Below are 20,644 nucleotides of genomic sequence, written 5' to 3'. Positions count from 1 at the left end.
CGTAAGTCAAGTACTACTTGTATGTGGTTGCCAAAAAAAACTTCAGAAATGTGTCCATGAAGTCACCCACATGTTTTGGAAGACACATTACAGAAGATATGTCCCTTGGAATGGGAACATCTGAACACCAACACAAAGAGTTGTGGAGTTCCCAGATACTGGCCACTGGCATCTTGGTAGCCCTGCCACTGACAGTCCCTTTAAGTAGCCAACCTTAAGCCAACTGGATTTGCAAAGCTTTTGGATTTACTTAGGACAGGAGCCGGGGTGGTGCGGTAGTTAGAATGCAGTACAGGTAATCCTCAACTTAAAACAATTCATTTAGTGACCGTTCCAAATTAGGACAGCTAGCACTGAAAAAAGTGACTTAAGATCGTTTCTCACACTTACAGCTGTTGTAGCGTCTCTGTGATCATGTGATCAAACCTCGGACACTTGGCAACTATCTTGTATTTATGACCGTTGCAGTGACCCGGGGTCATGGGATCACTTTATGTGAACCTTCTGATAAGCAAAGTCAACGGGGAAGCCAGGTTCACTTAACAACCTTGTTATTAACTTAACCACTGCAGTGATTTGCTTAACAACTGAGGCAAGAAAAGTTGTAAAATGGGGCAAAATTCACTTAGCAAAGGTCTCATTTAGCAACAGAAAATTTGAGCTCAGTTGTGGTGGTATGTAGAGGGCTAGCTGGCATTGCAAGCTGACTCTGCTCATTGCAAGTTTTTAAGAAGAGATTGGATAACCATTTGTCTGAAATGGTATAGGGCTTCCTGCCTGAGCAAGGGGTTGGACTAGAAGACCTCCAAGGTCCCTTCCAACTCTGTTATTCTATTCTATTCTATTGCCAGGAGTTTGATACTGACAGGCTTGAGGTTGTCTCAGCCTTCCATCCTCCTGAGAAATGTGGACCCCGATTGTTGGGGGGGCTAATATACTGACTCTGTAAACCGCTTAGAGGGGGCTGTAAAGTATTATGAAGCGGTATACAAATCTAGTAGGGACGGGGTGGCTCAGTGGCTAAGACGCTGAGGTTGTTGATCAGAAAGATCTTCAGTTTGGCGGTTTGAATCCCTGGCGCCGCGTAACGAAGTGAGCTCCCGTTACTTGTCCCAGCTTCCGCCAACCTAGCAGTTTGAAAGCAGGTAAAAAATGCAAGTAGAATAAAATAGGGACCACCTTTGGTGGGAAGGTAACAGTGTTCTGTGCACCTTCTGCGTTTAGTCATGCCGGCCACATGACCATGGAGACATGTTCGGACAGCGCTGGCTCTTCGGTTTTGTAATGGAGATGAGCACCGAGTCCTAGAGCCAGAAACAACTAGCACATATGTGTGAGGGGAACCTTTACCCTTTATATAAATCTAAATGCTGTTGCAATTGCTGTTTCTCTGAAATGGCAGATTGCACTGCTCCCCTGTGTAACTTACCCAGTTCGTTCATGGCACGGCGATATTCTTCATCAAACGAGAGCTTCATGATAGCGCAGGTAGCTTGGCAGATCTGGGGCTCGATTGGAACAGGAGCTGCAGAGAAGGAAATGGAATGCGGTGAATGGAACAGAAACCCAAACCCAAAGTCATTGCGTCAACTTTGGATGCATTTCAAGTGGAGTCACATCCCTTTGATGGTTTATACCCCAAAATGAACCCATTTAAAGTAGGATTGTGAGAACTGGGCACAAGCTCAAAAAGTTGCTGGTTAGGTCAGCAGGCTAGAAAGGCTTATGAAGAGAAAAGGAATGAAAACATTTAGAGAATGGAAAGAGAATAGCTAAACAGTATAGCTTAGCTATAAACGGTATAGCTTAGCTAAATAGCTTAGACGGTAGCTAAAAAGGAGAGATAGCGCGAGACTCTTCTGAAATATTAATAAGCTCCCCTACATGGAGAAGAACATTATGACTGCTACGGAGCTCGTGTATTTTGCAATGCAAAATACAGACATTTGGGGAAACTATAACTTCAAAAACATGTTGGTAAGAACTTAGAATTCTTTATTGGCCAAGTGTGATTGGACACACAAGGAATTTGTCTTGGTGCAAATGGTCTCAATGTATATAAAAGATACATTTGTCAAGAATCATCAGGTACAACGCGTAATAATAGTCATAAGGTACAATAAGCAATCGAATCATGCTAGGAAACAGTCAATATAAATCGTAAGGATACAAGCGACAAAGTTACAATCATACAGTCACAAGTGGGAGGGGATGGGTGATAAGAAGTGATGAGAAGATGAATAGTAAGTCTGTCTTTTAAATGTTTGGTTTCTCATCAGGAGAGGCATGGGTAAATGCTGTTCAAATATCCTTTAACAAGCCCCTTAGCGAATCTAACTACTGGAAGCCTGGCACAGAAATATTCCATGTAAAGAAATATTTTTAAAGTCAACAGAACTTGAGTATCTGCCATTGCGTAACCTCAAGTCAGTTTCTGTCTCTAGGTCTAATGTAATCATTGCATTGTTATGCTAATAAAGGGAGAGTGTGGCCTTTATTTATTCAGTTCATTTCCTTTCTCTACCGCCCTTCCAAAATAGCTCAGGGCAATTTCCATTAAAAGTTAGGTCGTTAAAAAACACTGAAGCAAAACAAAATGGACTAAAAATCAAAGTAACCCTCATGCAGAAATTATTTTGAAAGGCTAAGTGTTTACATTTTTCAGGTTGGCTGAGGACCTGCAAAGGAAATAGAGGTCTGGGCTCTATGAAAACTGGGGGCCCGTCTCTAAGAAGATTGTGGAGAAGTCGGTGAGCTATGGATTTCTCTGGAAAGTCTTCATGAGCGATAGAGAGCAGGCAAAACAGTCCCAAAGGTGCTTTTATCAGGAGGCAACTAGACTTTCTGGTTTTCTTTTGAAGACATTTTGCTTCTCATCCAATAAGTTTCTTCAGCTCCGACAAGATAGTGGGGGATGGAAGGATTTATAGTCCTTGCAGACAGCAGGTCATTTACATCCTTTGAGAGGGCGGTTGAAGCACTTGGGGGTTTATCTGTGTCCCCGGGATCATCTGAGTAGTGCTCCTGGTTCCTGTAGTCTGTAATTTTTTTTACAGACTTTTGGCTATGCAATTTTGTCTGAAACACCCTTTGAATGGTGTGGGAGTAGTAGGAATGGATTTCCAGAGGAAAAATTGCAGACTACAGGAACCAGGAGCACCACTTGGACACAGATAAACCTCCAATGCGTCAACGACCCGCTAAAAGGATGCAAATTGCCAGCTGTCTTCAAGGAATATAAATCCATACGTTCCCCACTATCCTGTCAGACAGTGGTGGGTTTCCAATTTTTTTTTCCTGTTGGTTCTATGAGAGCGCTTCTCCCTTGTTTCCTGGACTGTAAAAGTGAGGGAGAGAGATGTACTTTCAGACTTAATATAACCTTACAATAAGGATAAGAGATATGGTGTCAAACTCTATTTCATTGAGGGCCACATCGGAGTTGTGTTTGGCCTCAGTGGGCTGTGGTGGGCATGGGCTGTGGTGGGCAGCTCAACATTATTCATGTCAGGAGCACTTGTAGTGGTCCAAGCGCCCTGCCAGTGAAAACGGGCTCCCAAGCTCCGTTTTCGGCTGCGATGGCCTCCTGCAACCCTCTGCCAGTGAAAACGGAGCTTTGGAGAGTTGCTTGCGGCCCTCCTGAACTCCGTTTTCACTGGCAGAGGCACCGCAGGCCAGTCCTTTGCTGTTTCCAGGGTGGCCCCATGGGCCAGATCTAAGCCCCTCACAGGCCGCATCCTGCCTCCGGGCCTTGAGCTTGACACCCCTGCTTTAGACCACCCGGAAAGGCTGATAGGTAACCCCAATCCTCCCTCTTGTCAGGATTCCAGCAATCGCCCTTATTAAATCATGATTCTTGAGCCAAACTTCAAAAATCTTCAAAGGATTTATTAGAGGCGACATACTGGCACTGCCCCGTATAAAGCCAATTCCGCCATACATAATTTACAATCCCCTGTGACCCTGTTTTCCCCCGCTCCCCCCTGGGTGTCTCATAAAGCAGATTCTCCAATTGAGCACGTTTACAGGCTGGGTGTCATCATTCACGTTCTCCAATTAAATATATTTGCGGGCAAAAGCTCTGGTAGTTTAGTTACAATTTTTTAAAGATAAGAGTTGGAATGTACTTTCAATTTCAAACTGCAGCATTGCTCTTCCAGATTTTCTCCCCCCCCTTTTTTTTAATGGCAATTACTAAAACAGGTATATAGAAATGTTTTATGAGTTGACACCTCTACCTGCTCCCCCCTCGGGGATCTTGGCCCCTTCCTTCTGCATCCTGAGCCAGTCCCAGCAGGTCTCGGAGTAGGAGCGGATCTGTTCCAGCACGTGTAGCACCCGCATCTCCTTCTTGGCCTGCCCTTCGTCGGGCTGAGAGAAGATGATATTGTGGAGGGCAGCATTGGCCCGCATGCGACAGTCCTTCCCTGCAGCTCCAGGGCTATCGGGGGCACTCGGTTCCCGGTCTGAATCGTGGAGAATCTGGATGAGGAGAGGGAGGCACCCCGACTTGCGCATGGCCAGGCAACTCTCCTGTGAACTGGACATGGCCAGCAACGTGCGCGACATGTCCTCCTTGTCTCGGGTGGCCAACATAGAAAGCAGCCAGAAGACCACCTCCACCTGAGGATCAGGAGAAAAAAATCCCTTTTTGATTCACACTTAGCACAGCAGTGATTTCTTTTACCTTGCTGGTCCTTTGTTTTTGTTCTGTACAGGGCGTCCTTGACTTATGATCACAATCAAGCCAAAATTTCCACCACTAAGCGAGACAGTTGTTCACTGAGCTTTGCCCCATTTTACGACCATTCTTGCTACAGTTGTTAAGTGAATCGCCATAGTTAAGTTAGTAACGTGATTGTTAAGTGAATTTGGCTTCCCCTTTGACTGATAACAGATAATCAGAGTTGGAAGGGACCTTGTAGGTCATCTAGTCCAACCCCCTACATAAGGAGATAAGCAGGAGACCCTACATCATTTCTGACAAATGGCAGTCCAATTTCTTCTTGAAAGTCTCAAGTGATGACACTCCCACAACTTCCGAGGGAAACTTCTGTTCCACTGGTTGATTGTTCTCACTTTCTTTGTCAGGTCGCAAATCGTGATCGCTTGATCCTGGGACACTGCCACCGTCATTAATATGAGTCAATTGCTAAGTGTTTGAATTTTGATCACATGACCATGGGGATGGTGCAAGGGTCTTAAGTGTGCAAACTGGTAAGTCACTTTTTTTCAATGCTGTTGTTAACTGTGAATGGTCACTAAACCAACTGCTGTATTTCATTTCATTCTATATTGTTGCATTTTATTTCACAATAGTCCTTTATATACAACAGTTCATTTAGTGACTATTTGAAGTTACAATCAGAGATGGTATTCAGCAGGTTCTGAGCAGTTCTGGAGAACCGGTAGCGGACATTTTGAGTAGTTGGGAGAACCAGCAAATCCCATCTCTGACTGGCCCCGCCCCCATCTATTCTCCACCTCCCGGATCCCAGCTGATTGGCTGGGTCTTCTTTGGTTGCCCTGCACAGGAGAACGGAGCTGGAAAGCAGGTTAGCGGGGTGGGGAGGGAATGGGGATTTTTCAGTATCCTTCCCCTGCCACGCCCACCAGGCCATGCCCACCAAGGCATGCCACACCCACCAAGCCACGCCCACAGAATTGGTAGTAAAATTGTTTGAATCCCACCCCTGGTTACAATGACACTGAACAAAGTGATTTATAACCATTTTTCCACCCTTGCAATATTGCCAGCACCCCCATGGTCACGTGATCAACATTTGGACACTCAGCAGCCTTACTCATATTTATGACTGTTGCAACATCTTGGGGGGGTCATGTGTTCACCTCTTGCGGCCTTCCGACAAGCAAAGTCCATGGGGAAGCCAGATTCACTTAACAACCGTTACCAATTTAACAACTGCAATGATTCACTTAACAACAGTGGCAAGAAAGTTCATAAAATGGCGCAACGTTCACTTAACAATGTAAATTTGGGGCTCCGTTGTGGTCGTACGTCGAGGACTACCTGGTACAAATGGCCTTTTTGGAACAAACCAAGCCTAAGAAGATTGGGAGCTGCACATTTTGATGCTGCCACTAGATGGCACTCACGTAAAAGGCCGGCACCTGAGATTTGAAACTATGATTTGCATCATGTAAAAAAATAATAATAAAACAGGCAAAACTTTGCGTGGATGTGGCCATTATTTTGGCTTTTGTTTTGACTCTTTCCTCGCAGACAAACCCTCTTTTGTTTTCTTGCTTGGGGTAGGGGTTGCCTTCAAGTCATTGTTGATTCCTGGTGACTGCCTGGATAAGTCCCTGAAATTTTTTCTTGGCAAATTTTTAGAAGTGACTTGCCATTGCCACTTCTTTCTAGGGCTGAGAGAAAGTGGCTGGCAGAAGATCACCCAGCTTCCTTTGTCCTGGTGGAAGTTAAAACCCACCCCTCTCCTGGAAAAAATGAAGAATTTTAGGATTACACTGAAAAGGCAGAATATTTTCCCTAAAAAAGAAACAGAAACTCAGAGAGGCAGAAACTCAACCCCCACCCCCCTTTGTTAATGGGCCATTAAGGCCTGGGCCAGTCTATTCTACATAACAAAGATCTACCTCCTTCCGGCAGAGCCATTCATTGCACCACCCACCAAGTTTCAACCAAACTTGCACACAGACAAACTACAAAGCTAGCTGTGACCTCTGACAGCAACCGGTCAGGATACACTTCCTGTGACCCAGGAAGTTCAAAGCCAGAGAGGGTATAAAACCCAGGTACTCCCAACATCCTTCCCCTTTACTTTCTGCAAGAACTCCAAGGCATGTGGTCCTCTCCACCATTAAACCATCTTTCCAAACAGCCTCCATGTTTCCAGTGTCTTTTTCCCCACTTGGAACTGAAGGATATTTCTGCCAACAGTGCCTAAGACAAAACTAGAATTCAGAGTCACCCAGTTCCCAGCCTGGATGCCTTAACCATCTCAGATAGTCCTCAACGTATTACAGTTGTAAGGTATAGTGGTCATTAAACAAATCACAAGGTGGCTGTGCCTGATTTTATGATCTTTTTTTCCTGTGGCCATTAAGTGAATGTGGCAGTTGTAGAGTGAATGCCCGGTCATTAAGTGAATCCACTGTCTGCAATGGGAGAGGGTTTTTTTTTTTGCTAGAAATGAAGTAAATGTTAATTTCCAGCAAAAAAACAAAACAAAACACCCCATAGTAAAATATTGGTCATATGACTGCAGAATGTGGCAAACAGCTGTTAAGATAGGCCAGTTGCTGAGTGCCAAAAAGTGATCATGTGACCATGGAAGGGGGCAGCTGTCAGAACTTCAAATAGCTTTAGGGAGGTCCAGGGTAGCTTTGAATGGTCATGACGTGACCAGTCATACATCCAGGACGATCTGTACAGCAAAAGTAGGCGTGATGACCTGGAGTGTAACACAAATGTAACGAACTCCAAAACATAAATAAATGTCCTTTAATGCCTCCAACTTGGCCTCACTGTTCAGTAATTCTCAGTTGGAGATAAAACTTATTCAAAAATAGTCTTCAAAACAAAGCAATACAGTCTGAACTTAATGAGCAGATAGAAGTGAAATAAAAAACCAAACAAACTACAATGAAAAAATTTCCACAATGGACCAGATAAGTAATTACCAAATTCAAGGAGATAACAAGGTACAGTCTGTTGGAAGGACGCCAACCAAGATAACTTCAGCCCAAAATAAAACACACTTTGTTTCTGGCAACACTGTGTTTTAACCATCTCTCTTATATACTAGTCTTCCCAGCTGCAACTAATGAGGGAGATCATGGCCGCTTCCTCTCTCGTAAACCAAGTTGTTGCCTTCTCTGTTCCTCCTTGCGTGCCCTAGGATGCAGAGGGGATGGGCCTGGTTCTTCCCCTGACTACCCAGCCGGCCTCTGCCCTTCCCCAGCCTCCTCCACAACCTCCAGAGCCACACCTCCACTCCCTGTCAGCTGTTCCTCCTCTCCCTCAGAGTCCAACTCTACCAAGGGCATGACAGTACGACTGGGTTAAATTCCAGTAGCGAAACGACACCCAGCCTACCCTATGGAACCACATCCCCATGGAGATCCAGATAATCCCGACCACGTTAACCTATCTGAGGCATTAAAGACATGGTTGTTCTCCCATGCATTTAGGCCATACAGTTAATTGGTTTTTGGTTGATTCATTTCCAAGTTATGGGCTGTAAATGGGGTGATTTTAGTCCTCACATGTACATTACATGTGCATGTTTATTTACACTAGGATTGTGTTGCATTCAACTCCTCTATTGGTCTCCTATAGTCATCACAAGCAGGATGGGTGATTACATTAAAGAAATTAGACAAAAGCAATGAATCAATCAATAGTAGTTTGCATGGAAGCTGTACTGCATTTGAAATTAAGGAGAAACTAGCTGACAGTGAGAAGAATTAACCAGTGGAACAACTTGCCTTCAGAATTTTTAGGTGCTTCATCACTGAAAGCTTTTAAGAAGGGATTGGACTATACCATTTGTTTGAAATGGTACAGGGCTCCCTGCCTAAGCAGGGGGTTGGACTAGAAGACCTCCAAGGTCCCTTCCAACTCTGTTATTCCGTGATTCAAATCACTTATATGCCTTTAAAACAGAAGGCCGTCTGCAGGTCATGGTTATGCATATGCCCATAAAAACCATCTTGTCTTTTTTGACTGCAAAAACATAGTACTCTACCTTACTGCTACCCAGCTGACCCTTCGCTTCCTCTGAATGGGTTGCGATGTCGAGCCTTCCATCCCCTTCGCTGCTTGGCAGTTTTCCAGAAGGCTGGAAGATAAGAATTGGGAAACACAGAGAAACGTTTAATAAAAGTTGCCTCCTTGCACCCCACTGGAGTCCGCCTGCCAGGATCTGCGGAACCCATTTTGGTGGATGTGCAGACCTCAAAACGACGCTATAGAGCACTGCACACCAGAACAACTCGACACAAAAACATTTCTTCCCAAACACCATCACTCTGCTAAACAGATAATTCCCTTAACACTGTCCAACTATTTACAAAGTCTGCACTACTATTACTATTAATCTTCTCATCACTCCTTATTACCCATCCCCTCCCACTTGTGACTGTATGGCTGTAACTTTGTCGCTTGTATCCTTATGATTTATATTGTTTCCTAGTATGATTCGATCGCTTATTTATACCCTATCAGTATTATTAAGTGTTATACTTTATGATTCTTGACTCTTGATGAATGTATCTTTTCTTTTATGTACACTGGGAACATTTGCCCCAAGACAAATTCCTTGTGTGTCCAACAACACTTGGCCAATAAAGAATTCTATTCTATTCTATTCTATTCTATTCTATTCTATTCTATTCTATTTGACAGTTAGGCTCACAAAACTGGTAAAAATTGAATTGTTCAAGACCCAACTAAGAACTATTAAGTAGCACCTTAGATGCTTAGGTCAGCCAGATGTTTGGACTGGATTTGACACTTTTATCCACCCACTTGAGTCCTTCCAAAGGATCAGAGATAGGCAGATGTTGATAGCTTATGGTGTTAAAGGTATTATTGCAGAATGTCAGCTGTTCCAAGCAAAGCTGCCTTTTGCAGTTGACTGACAGTGAATTTGTCAACGCCAATGGTGTCCAAGCGGTGCTCTAGATGTTATGAGATTGCACCAGACTGACTGGCCCCGCCCGCATCTATTCTCTGCCTCCCGAATACAGTGCGTCTGCTTTTGTTGCCCTGCACAGGAGAGCGGAGCTGGAAAGCAGGTTAGTGGGGCAGGGAGGGAATGGGGATTTTGCAGTATCCTTCGCCTGCCACGCTTCCCATGCCACGCCCACCAAGCCATGCCATGCCATGCCACGCCCACCAAGCCACGCCCACAGAACCAGTAGTAAATTTTTTTGAATCCTACCACTAGGTTGCACTCAAGGGGCCTGTTGCTATTGGTACTAACTTTGCTTTCCTTTGCCAGGGTCGTTCTGCTTCTATTTGCCGGCTTTTGTATTTTCTGACCTTCTTGATATTATTATTTGCAGGGGGTTCCATCCCATTCCAATCCAATCATTCCCCCCCTCCCCTTCTTCATACAGATCTCACAGCAGACGCAGGCCAATTTTGGATGTGAGCCAGATCATTCTCTAGCCGCTTGGCTCTCCCACCCCAGCAGCCTCAGATCCTAGCTGCCCAACCCGGGCATAGCCACCAACTGCTCTCCATCCTTCGGCTGGCCTATTTTTCATCTCCATGGCAACTGCCTCTTTGTCACTGTATAGGAAATGCACACAGAGCCCACACTCTCCATTGCCTCCGGGCCAAAGGGAGGAGGGAGGAAACAAATCCGGAATTGCCCTCTCATTATTTGACCCCATTCTCATGCAAGGCGACACCCCGGCCCTTAATTCGTTTTGTTTAGGATCTCTTCGCCAGCCTCCCTTCCCCGCCTGACCCAACATATTGGGGACGCCCTTTGTAAAGGACAGGTAGTTCTCGACTTACGACCTCAATTGAGCCCAACATTTCCATTGCCAAGCGAGGCAGTCATTGAGTGAGTCGCTTTTTTGTCACAGTTCAGCGAATTACTGCAGTGGTTAAGTGAATCATGAGGTCATTAAGCAAATCTGGTTTCCCCCCATCGATTTGGCTTGTCGGAAGCCAGATGGGAAGGCCGTAAATGGTGACACACGACCCCAGGATAATGCAACTGTCATAAATATGAGACTGTTGGCAAGCGCCCAAATTTTGATTACAAGACCATGGGGATGCTGCAACGGTCATAAGTGTGAAAAACAGTCATAAGACATTTTTTTCCCATTGTTGTTGTAATTTTGAACAGTCATTAAACGAATGGGTGTAAGTCAAGAACTACCTAATGCAATCCTAAGTCGCACTAACAGAGGGAAACAATCAAGATCAAGGGAGGTACTAATTCCGCTCTATAAAGTCTTAGTAAGACCACACTTGGAATATTGCATCCAGTTTTGGCCACCACATTATAAAAAAGATGTTGAGACTCTAGAAAAAGTGCAGAGAAGAGCAACCAGGATGATTAGGGGACTGGAGACTAAAGCATATGAAGAATGGTTGCAGGAACTGGGCCTGGCTGGTCTAGTGAAGAGAAGGACCAGGGGAGACATGATAGCGGTCTTCCAATATTTGAGGGGCTGCCACAGAGAGGAAGGGGTCAAAATATTCTCCAAGACACCTGTAGACCAGACAAGGAATAATGGAGAGATTTAACCTGAAAATAAGGAGAAACTTTCTGACAGTGAGAACAATCAAGCAATGGAACAGAAGTTGCCCTCGGAAGTTGTGGGAGCGCCATCCCTTGAGACTTTCAAGAAGAGATTGGACTGCCATTTGTCAGAAATGGTGTAGGGTCTCCCACTTGGGCAGGGGGGGTTGGACTAGATGACCTATAAGGTCCCTTCCAACTCTGATTATCTGTTATCTGTTACCTGTGTTGTTCTGTGCAGGCTCCAGAAGGGACACTGAATAGCCAATGAGTGATCTAACCACAATCACCTTTGTTCACCTAATTCAGCAATGATGAATCTCTGACAAACATGACGAATGACGAATCACATTTGGGGTGACATGCCAGCGATCACCAACAGCTGGCAAGAACTATTTTCAAAAGCATAGTTTTCAGAGACTGTGAAGCCTGCAGGAGAATGGGGTATGCTCTCACACAGCCTCTGGACAATTGATGTTTCTTTATATCAAGGGTCTTCAAACTTGGCAAGTTTAAGACTTATGGACTTCAACTCCCAGAATTCCTGAACTAACATGACTAGAAGAGGATTTCTGGGAGTTGAAGTCCACAAGTCTTAAGGCTACCAAGTTTGAAGACCCCTGCTTTATATCATACATAGCACCACATATGATTGGACCAGTGGTGGTATTCTACCGGTTCTCCCCGGTTCACCTGATCCGGTAGCTCTGACAATCATCTGTGAGCGAACCGGTTTGCTCCAATGACTTGCCCTGGTTCTGTATTGACCTTTATTTCCTGCTTTTCAACCTCAGCTGCTTTGCACAGCACAGCAGATTGCCGTGCATCGGCTGTTGAAGACACAGGGAGAGTGCAGGATTGTAGAAGGTTAGTGGCAAACCCTCTACACGCGCGTGCAAAGTGCGCGTTTGGTGCAAACTGCGCAAAGCATGTGTGTTGCATGCAAAGGGCGCTCACCAAGCCACGCCCACAGAACCGGTGTTAAAAAAAAATGTTGAAACCCACCGCTGGATTAGACTGTATATTTTAAAAACTAACTGAATCTGTATAGAATTGTTTCCCTTCGATTGGTGGTGGAGAGTGTGACATTGCTAGCAGAATCAAGTCAGGTGATTCCCAAACTTTCGATACACTGAGCCCAAAAGATTTTCCATCTGATCTGATCGTGGTTTTTCTTCAAGAAATCCAAACTATTTGCTGTACACATGCTAAGTCATAAAGTATGGTTTAACCATCGCAGCATCAGAGTTTGTAGGATGTGCCAGGCCAAAATGTGGTTTATGGAAGTAAAATCATCATAATTTTATCCTGAGATAGATAAATAAATGAGAGGGGAGAGAGAGATGGATGATGGATAGATGACAGATTAGATAGCGAGAGATGACAGGTGACAGGTGATAAATAGTTAGATAGATATATAGATAGATATAGAGATGGATGATGGATAGATGACAGATTAGATTGCAAGAAATGACAGATAGATGACAGGTGATAGATAATAGATAGATAGATAGATAGATAGATAGATAGATAGATAGATAGATAGATAGAGATGGATGATGGATAGATGACAGGTTAGATAGCGAGAGAGGGATGACAGATACATTATATACACACACACAGACACACACACACACACACACACACACACATATATATTTAAAAAACTAACTGAATCTGTATAGAATTGTTTCCCTTCAATTGGTGGTGGAGAGTGTGACATTGCTAGCAGAATCAAGTTAGATGATTCCCAAACTTATATATATATATAGAAAGTGAGAAATGACAGCTAGATGACAGATTAGATAATTTGCGGGCAAGATGTGTTATCCAGAGGCCGCGCCCACCCCAGTTCCGCAAATGGGAAAAATGTCGTGAAAAGTCTTATGATGGCAATGTGATGCCACAAGTTTGACACCCGTGGATTAGATAGATAGATAGATAGATAGATAGATAGATAGATAGATAGATAGATAGATGACAGATTAGATAGCAACAGAGAGAAAGTGAGAGATGACAGATATAGAAAGAGAGAGAGAGGACAGATGATGATAGATAGACAGACAAACAGACAGACAGATAGATAGGAGAGAGAGAATAGATAGATTGATAGTTAGATACATAGAGAAAGAGAGAGAGAAATAACGCTTAAGGCAGCAAATACGAAATACAGTCCTACCTCATACTTTCTCCACAACAACCTCCCTGTGTGACAGAGTGATAGACCCAAAGTCACCCACCTGGAGTTCAGTAAGTACTTTAAAGGAAGAAAAAGACTGCTAGCAAGCGTTCTAAAAATAAGCAGTTACATCTTCCTCCTTCTGCCCATTTATTTTCAGGCACTTGAGACAGACCAGCACAATTATGCAATAATTATATAATTCTTTCTTTCTTTCCTTGGAATTGCCTTCTCGAAAGAATAGCTCTCAGCATAGGTACAGAAGAAATTTGACAAAAATGTATCCTTCCTCCATTTTGGGGAGTGGGGGAATATTTGTCCAAAAAAACTCGAGATGGCAGCTGTAGCTACACAGTCAACATCCTGATCCTTTTTCACCCATATGAAAAGGACAAGGCTCCCATCATGCAACGGCAGCTGCCATCTTGAATTTTTTTGACCCTTCTATGCAGACCCCACTGTCTAGAATAGTGTTTCTCAACCTTGGCAGCTTTCAGAGGGGTGGACTCCAACTCTCAGAAGCTGGGGAATTCTGGGAATTGGAGTCCACCCCTCTGAATGCTGCCAGCGTTGGAAACACAGGTCTAGCATCTTGCTCAGAGGTGGTATTCAGTAGGTTCTAACCAGTTCTGGAGAACCGGAAATTTTGAGTAGTTCAGAGAACAAGCAAATACCACCTCTGTCTGGCCCCACCCCCATCTATTCTCTGCCTCCCGAGTCCCAGCTGATCGGCTGGGTCTCCTTTGGTTGCCCTGTACAGGAGAACAGAGCTGGAAAGCAGGTTAGTGGGGTGGGGAAGGAATGGGATTTTGCAGTAACCTTCCCCCAGAGGTGGGCAGGGAATGGGGATTTTACAGTATTCTTCCCCTGCCATGCCCACCAAGCCACGCCACGCCACGCCACACCCACCAAACCACGTTCACAGAAGCGGTATTAAATGTTTTTGAATCCCACCACTGATCAGTCAATATAAATCATAAGGATACAAGCGACAAAGTTATGGCTGTAACTTTGTCCCTTGTATCGTTACGATTTATATTGACCGATTCCTAGTATGATTTGATTGCTTATTGTATCCTATGACTATCATTAAGTGTTGGACCTGATGATTTCTTGATTCTTGATGAATGTATCTTTTCTTTTATGTACACCGAGAGCATTTGCACCAAGACAAATTCCTTGTGTGTCCAATCACATTTGGACTTCTATATAATTCTTACCGGCTGTTCCGAGGGCTGCACTTTATCTTGTGCTTCCATCAGCTCTTTGTCAATCTGCTCTAGACGAGAGGCCCGGATCTGCAAAAATTTAAAATAAAAACGTGGCATTAGAAGCCATTCCTTTTCTCCCAAGAGATGAGCCCTGCCATAGGATAGTCGGCACTGTGCAGGAAACCTTTTTCAAGTGAGAGGGAAGACACCCTTTTAAAAAAAAATTATTATTTTTATGTGTGGGGAATATCTACAGTTAATGTTGTGGCCCGTCAGCAGCCAGCAGAGCTGGCGGCAAACTCAGACAACAAGGAGGTTGGGAGGAACATGGGCCAATCCTGGAGTCTTGAGAAGGCCCTCTGCGTCAGAGGCAGAGATGGGGCCAGGGCTGTCTGTCAGCTGCCTTCAGAGTCGGAGATCAGTGGGGCAGAAGAATAGCTGGAGCCTGTTCTCAGTGTGCACATGCACAGAGCTGCCAGGGGAAGGGAACAAGGGTCGACTCAGGAGTAAAGGCACAGGTGGATGATGAATGGCCACTCCCATAGGGAATGAAGAGAAGCGAAAGGGGAGTGGTGTTTGTAGGAGACAGTTAGTTCAATTCATGAGGTCTGTTCCTGACTCCTTGCCAAGTATTGTCTACTACAGAGTGGCGTATGGAAGATATCGGCCTGGCAACTCTCCCAGCCTGATAAAAGTCTGTAGCTGTGCAATCTCTTGAAAGACTCTTGGCCGGGACTTTGCTGAGATGTGAATGAGAGGAATTCACTTTAACCTAAATAAAAGGGGTTTTATCGGGACGAGGAGTTTGCGTCGTGCTTTTGGGAAGGCTAGGTCACAACCATTAGATTCACAGTCTAAGATGGGTGGGAGCTTAATCGTTCATGGCTTTTGCAACAAGTGTGCAAAAACGACTGGAACATTTGACACCCTTAAAAATGGAGCTGGGTTTGAGGGTGCAATCGTGGCCACTATCTGATGGCCCGCAATGGCCCCCATCCTGCAAGGTGGTTGGGAAAGCAGGAGAGAATAGGCCAGGCCAACATCCTCCTCCTTCTGATATTTGAAGGGCTGTCACAGAGAACAGGGGGTGGGCCTATATTTTAGGTAGGCACCTGAGGGCAGGAGAAGAAGCAATAGATGGAAACTGATCAAGGAGAGATCCAACCTAGAAATAAGGGGGAAATTTCCTGACTGTGAGAACAATGAATCAGAGGAACGGATTGTCTGCAGAAGTTGTGGATGCTCCAACAATGGAGGTTTTCAAGAAGAGGTTGGACAGCCGTTGGTCTAGAAGGGTATAAAAGTAAAGGTTCCCCTTGCACATACATGCTAGTCATTTCTAGCTCTAGAGGGGCAGTGCTCATCCCCGTTACAAAGCCGAAGAGCCAGCGCTGTCTGAAGATGTCTCTGTGGTCATGTGGCTGGCATGACTGAACGCTGAAGGCGCACGGAATGCTGTTCCCTTCCCACCAAAGCAGTCCCTATTTTTCTACTTGCATTTTTTACATGCTTTTGAACTGCTAGGTTGGCAGAAGCTGGGACAAGTAAGAGGAGCTCACTCCATTACGCGGTGCTAGGGATTTGAACTGCCGAACCGCCGACCTTTCGATCAACAAGCTCAGCGTCTTCGCAACTGAGCCACTGCGTTCCTTGACTAGAAGGGTATACAGGTAGTCCATAACCAGGGGTGGGATTCAAATTTTTTAACAACAGGTTCTGTGGGCATGGCTAAGTTGGTGGGCGTGGCTTGTTGGTCATGTTATTGGGTGGGCGTGGCCAACTCAATATCACTCACATCGAGGCACGCATCTCCTCGCCTGCCTCTCATGACTGTGGGGATGCTTCAACAGTCGTAAGTGTGAAAAAGGGTCATAAGTCACTTTTTTCAGTGCCATTGTAACTTTGAATGGTCACTCCACACAAGCAAAGTACCAGCAAAGAAGGGGAAAAAAACTCCAGAGACGTTCCAGAGACAGGAAGTCTAGTCCTGCCAAGAATGGAATAAGGGTTAACAGAGAGGCAGTTTCTGTAAGCAACACCAGAATGTTTCCTTCCTGCCTTCCTTACAGGATTAAGCCAGTAATTTCTTCTAACGACCAGTTCTCCGAACTGCTTAGAATGTTAACAACTGGTTCTAGCGAATGGGTGCGAACTGGTAGAATCCCACCCCTGTCTTTAACTTATGACCACCATTGAGCCCCAGAATTTCTGTTGCTAAGCGAGATAGTTGATAGTTGTGAAGTGTTCCATTTTACGACCTTTCTTGCCCCAGTTGTTAAGGGAACCAGTGCAGTTGTTAACTTAGCATCCCAGGTGATAAGTCAATCTGGCTTCCCCACTGACTTCGCTTGTCAGAAGGTTGCAAAAGGAGATCACGTGACCCTGGGACACTGCGACTGTCATAAATAGGAACCAGTTGCCAAGCGTCCAAATTCTGATCATGTGAGGCTGCAATTGTCCTAAATGGGAAAAATGGTCCTAAGTTGCTTTCTTCAGTGCCGTTGTAACTTCAAGCTATCAGTAAACAAATAACTGTAAGTCCAGGACTACCTGTAGGGTCTCCTGCTTGAGCAAGGAGCTGGACCTGAGGTCTCTAAGGTCACATCCAATATTATTCTGTATTATTCTTCCTCCTTCTCTTCTTCCTCCTCCTCTTTCTCCTCCTCTCCCTCCTCCATCTCCTCTCCCCCTTCCTCTCCTTCCTCCTCCTCCCCTCTCCCTCCTCTTCCTCCTCCTCTTTCTCCTCTCCCTCCCTCCTCCCTCTCCTCTTCCTCCTCCTCCCTTCCTTCTCTTCCTTCCCTCTTCTCTACCTTCTCTCTTCCTCTCTCTCTTTCTCCTCCTCTCCCTCCTCCATCTCCTCTCCCTCCTCCCCCTCTCCTTCTTCTTCCTCTCCCTCCTTCTCCACCTTCTCTCCTTCCTCCACCTGCTCTTCCTCCTCTTCCTCTCCCTCCGCCCTTCCTCCTCCCCCTCCTCCCTGTTCTCACCTGGGCTCTTTGTACCATTTCATCGGTTGTCCCAAAGCGCTCCTCCATGAGTGTCCGGATGTGCTGGGCTTCAAATTCCAGCTGCTGACGGATCAGGTCCATCTGCATTGAGAACTGGGGGCGGGCAGAAAAGAGGTAAGTCAGAGATGCCCCCTCTGCTTATCACGCCCTTCCTGGTCTCTCCTCCTCCACAAAATGTAAGGGCCAGAATTTAAGATGTTGAAGGTGTAGCTGAGATACACTTGGGGAAATATCCCACTTCTTGTCCTTGAGTTGGTCCTGCCACCCACCAGCCTGGAAACTCACCGTCTCCACGTGGGGCAATTCATCCAGCCGCTTAGAGAGACTCTGCAGTTGAGTGTAATACCAGAGTTTCTCTTTTTCCTCCTTTTCAATCTCGCTCAACAGAAAACATCTAAGAGTAAGGAAAGACGGCAATTAGACAAGAAAGGAAGAGCAATGTAGAGGGAAGGAAGGAGGGAGGGAGGAAGGGAGGGAGGGAGGGAGGAAGGAAGGAAGGAGGAAGGAAGAAAAGGAAAGAAGAGTAAATAGAAGAGGAAGAAAGGAAAGAGGAAGGAAGGAAGGAAAGGAGAGAGGGAGGGAGGAGAGAAGTTACCATGGTTGATGTGGGAAGGAGGAAGAATGAAAGAAGATTAATATAAATTTGGGGGAAGGGAAAGGGAAGGGGAAAGGAAAGGGGAAAGGGAAGGGAAGGAAAGTCATATAGATCCTGGGAGGAAGAGAAAAGAGGAAAGTGGCTTACAATTGTACATTGGAAGGCAAAAAGAGGAGGGAGGGAGGGAGGAAGGAAGAGAGGAGAAGGGAGTCTTTATCACTAAGGACAGAAACAAATATGAATTCTGCTGAAGAAAAAAAGAACAAGAAAGAAACTGAAAGTTCTCTTCCTCCAAACATGGGCACCCAGCTGGATCCTAGCAACATGTTAAAAGAAAGATTGGCTCTACTTGAATTCATGAATCACTCAGGAGGGGAGGAGGAGGAGGAGGAGGAGGAGGAGGAGGAGGAGGAGGAGGAGGAGGAGGGAGGAGGAGGAGGAGGAGGAGGAGGAGGAGGAGAGAAGAAGAAGAAGAAGAAGAAGAAGAAAGAAGAAGAAGAAGAAGAAGAAGAAGAAGAAGAAGAAGAAGAAGAAGAAGAAGAAGAAGAAGAAGAAGAAGAAGAAGAAAGAAGAAGAAGAATCATCTCTGTTCCAACAACTTTACCTCTCCCTGTCCAGCTCCTCCAAGAGACGGATGGTGGCCCGACCCAGATCTCCCATGCTGTCCTTCCTTTGGAGAGGGGCTGAATGGGACAGGCTCTGCTCTGGACTATGATCCTGGCAGACCGGCTCAGGAAGCAGGGCCGGAGGGTGGAATTTCAGGTTGTATAAACTGGTGATGTCCATCTGCAGGGCTGAAGAAGGGAAGGAATATTGTGATTATTTTGCTTTTTGGTTGTCTCTTTTGAATGGTATGTAGATGTTGTTTATCATTATGTGCCCGTTGATGGCTGGTTTATCCGAGCGTCAGACCTCCAGAAATTCTCTAGTGCATTGTTTCTCAACCATGGCAACTTTAAGATGTGTGGAGTAGCTCTCAGAATTCCTCAGCCAAACATCTTAAAGTCACCGAGGTTGAGAAACAATACTCTCATGAGTGTTTGGACTTAGCTTGGTCTGGGACAGAGGTGTCAAACTTGATTTCAATGAGGTGGGATTCAAATTTTTTAACCACTGGTTCTGTGGGCATGGCTAAGTGGGTGTGGCCATGTGACTGAGTGGGCGTGGCTTCTCTTTTTTTGCAGCACCCCCTTGGCTTTTTCCTGGGCCTCAGGGAAGCCTCCTGGAGGGGGGGGTTTGTTCCCAGGAAGCTTCCCTGGGGCCCAGGAAGACAAAAAACAGGGTGCAGGGGGTGGGGCGCAGCTCCTACCCCCAGACACCCCTTTTTGCCTCCTGGGCCTTAGGGAAGCCTCCCGGGTGAAGCAGTAAGACAGCGAGGGGGATCCCAGCACAGCTGATCGTCGGGAGGAGGGAAAAAAAAGAAATACCTTAAGGAATGACTGGGCAGGGGAGAACACAGTCAACAATGTCGGGCATGTGCGATAAGGACTGACTAGGCAGGGAAGGGAGGGGCTGGTGGAAAGGGGCGGAGCCAGCCAGGGGCACGATTTGGCGGTTCTCTGAACTGCATAGAATCATAACAACCGGTTCTATAGAACCGGTCCAAACCGGTAGAATCTCACCCCTGAATGAGGGCCACTTCAGGATTGTGTTTGACCTTGCTGGGCCAGGTGGGCGTGGCCAGTTCGACGGCATTTGTGTTGAGGGTGCCTGTGGTGGCCTGAGCGCTCCACTAATGCTCCCAAGCTCTGTTTTCGGCTGCAACAGCTTCCTACAACCCTCTGTCAGCGAAAACGGAGCTCCGTTTTTGCTGGCAGAGGCACCGCAGGCCCTGTTTCCAGGGCAGCACTAGGGCCAGAATGAAAAACCCCATGGGTCAGATCTGGCCCCCGGGTCTTGAGTGTGACACCCCTTTTCTAGGAGGCTCTCAGTTTTCCAGTTGGAACTATGGTGAAGTCTGTCCATGCGATATGCAATTTTCATCGTAACTTCTGACTTGAAAATAGTCTTCAGGATATAAACCTCCCACTCACCTTTTAGCTGATCTAAAACCTCCATTTGTCCTGAAGACACCATCACCTTAGCCTCCTGTTCCAATTTACCCTGTAGATGCTTCAAAACCACCTGGGGAAGAAGGAAGAATTAAAAAATAAAAACACAAGAAAGTGAGAACAAGGAAGTGTACTGAATAAACCTGGGAGAACTTTTTGTCCTCATTCTCTGTGCCGCTTTCGCTCTCATAACGAGATAATCCCTAAATTTGGGCAAAATCTCTATTATCCTCTGCTCGGCGTGATTGCATATGGAGACTGTTTGGCGCTGTTTTTATTCATTGTTTAAGCTTCCCAATGGATTTTTAAAATCAAAACATGGTGGAGGAGCACCTGCAACATGGTCTTATTATC

General features: G+C 45.6%; 1 protein-coding gene across 1 annotated transcript in view; it reads right to left on the bottom strand.

Annotated features, from left to right (window-relative positions):
• Window positions 1–20,644, bottom strand: part of APC2 (APC regulator of Wnt signaling pathway 2) — a 74,721-nt gene that overhangs the window by 18,474 nt on the left and 35,603 nt on the right. The window contains exons 3-10 of the mRNA XM_087922701.1: window positions 20,273–20,363; window positions 18,844–19,033; window positions 17,930–18,038; window positions 17,624–17,737; window positions 14,649–14,726; window positions 8,733–8,825; window positions 4,239–4,623; window positions 1,430–1,525 (exon numbers count right to left, since the gene is read on the bottom strand). Of these exons, the coding sequence (XP_087778827.1) occupies window positions 1,430–1,525; window positions 4,239–4,623; window positions 8,733–8,825; window positions 14,649–14,726; window positions 17,624–17,737; window positions 17,930–18,038; window positions 18,844–19,033; window positions 20,273–20,363 (1,156 nt within the window). The remainder of the gene's footprint in view (window positions 1–1,429; window positions 1,526–4,238; window positions 4,624–8,732; window positions 8,826–14,648; window positions 14,727–17,623; window positions 17,738–17,929; window positions 18,039–18,843; window positions 19,034–20,272; window positions 20,364–20,644) is intronic.

This window comes from Pseudonaja textilis, chromosome 1 (genome assembly GCF_049901715.1).
Source record: "Pseudonaja textilis isolate UNSWEBS1 chromosome 1, rPseTex1.2, whole genome shotgun sequence".
NCBI lineage: Eukaryota > Metazoa > Chordata > Lepidosauria > Squamata > Elapidae > Pseudonaja > Pseudonaja textilis.
Note: the sequence above shows the minus strand (reverse complement) of the source record. Positions and strands in the feature narration are given on the sequence as shown.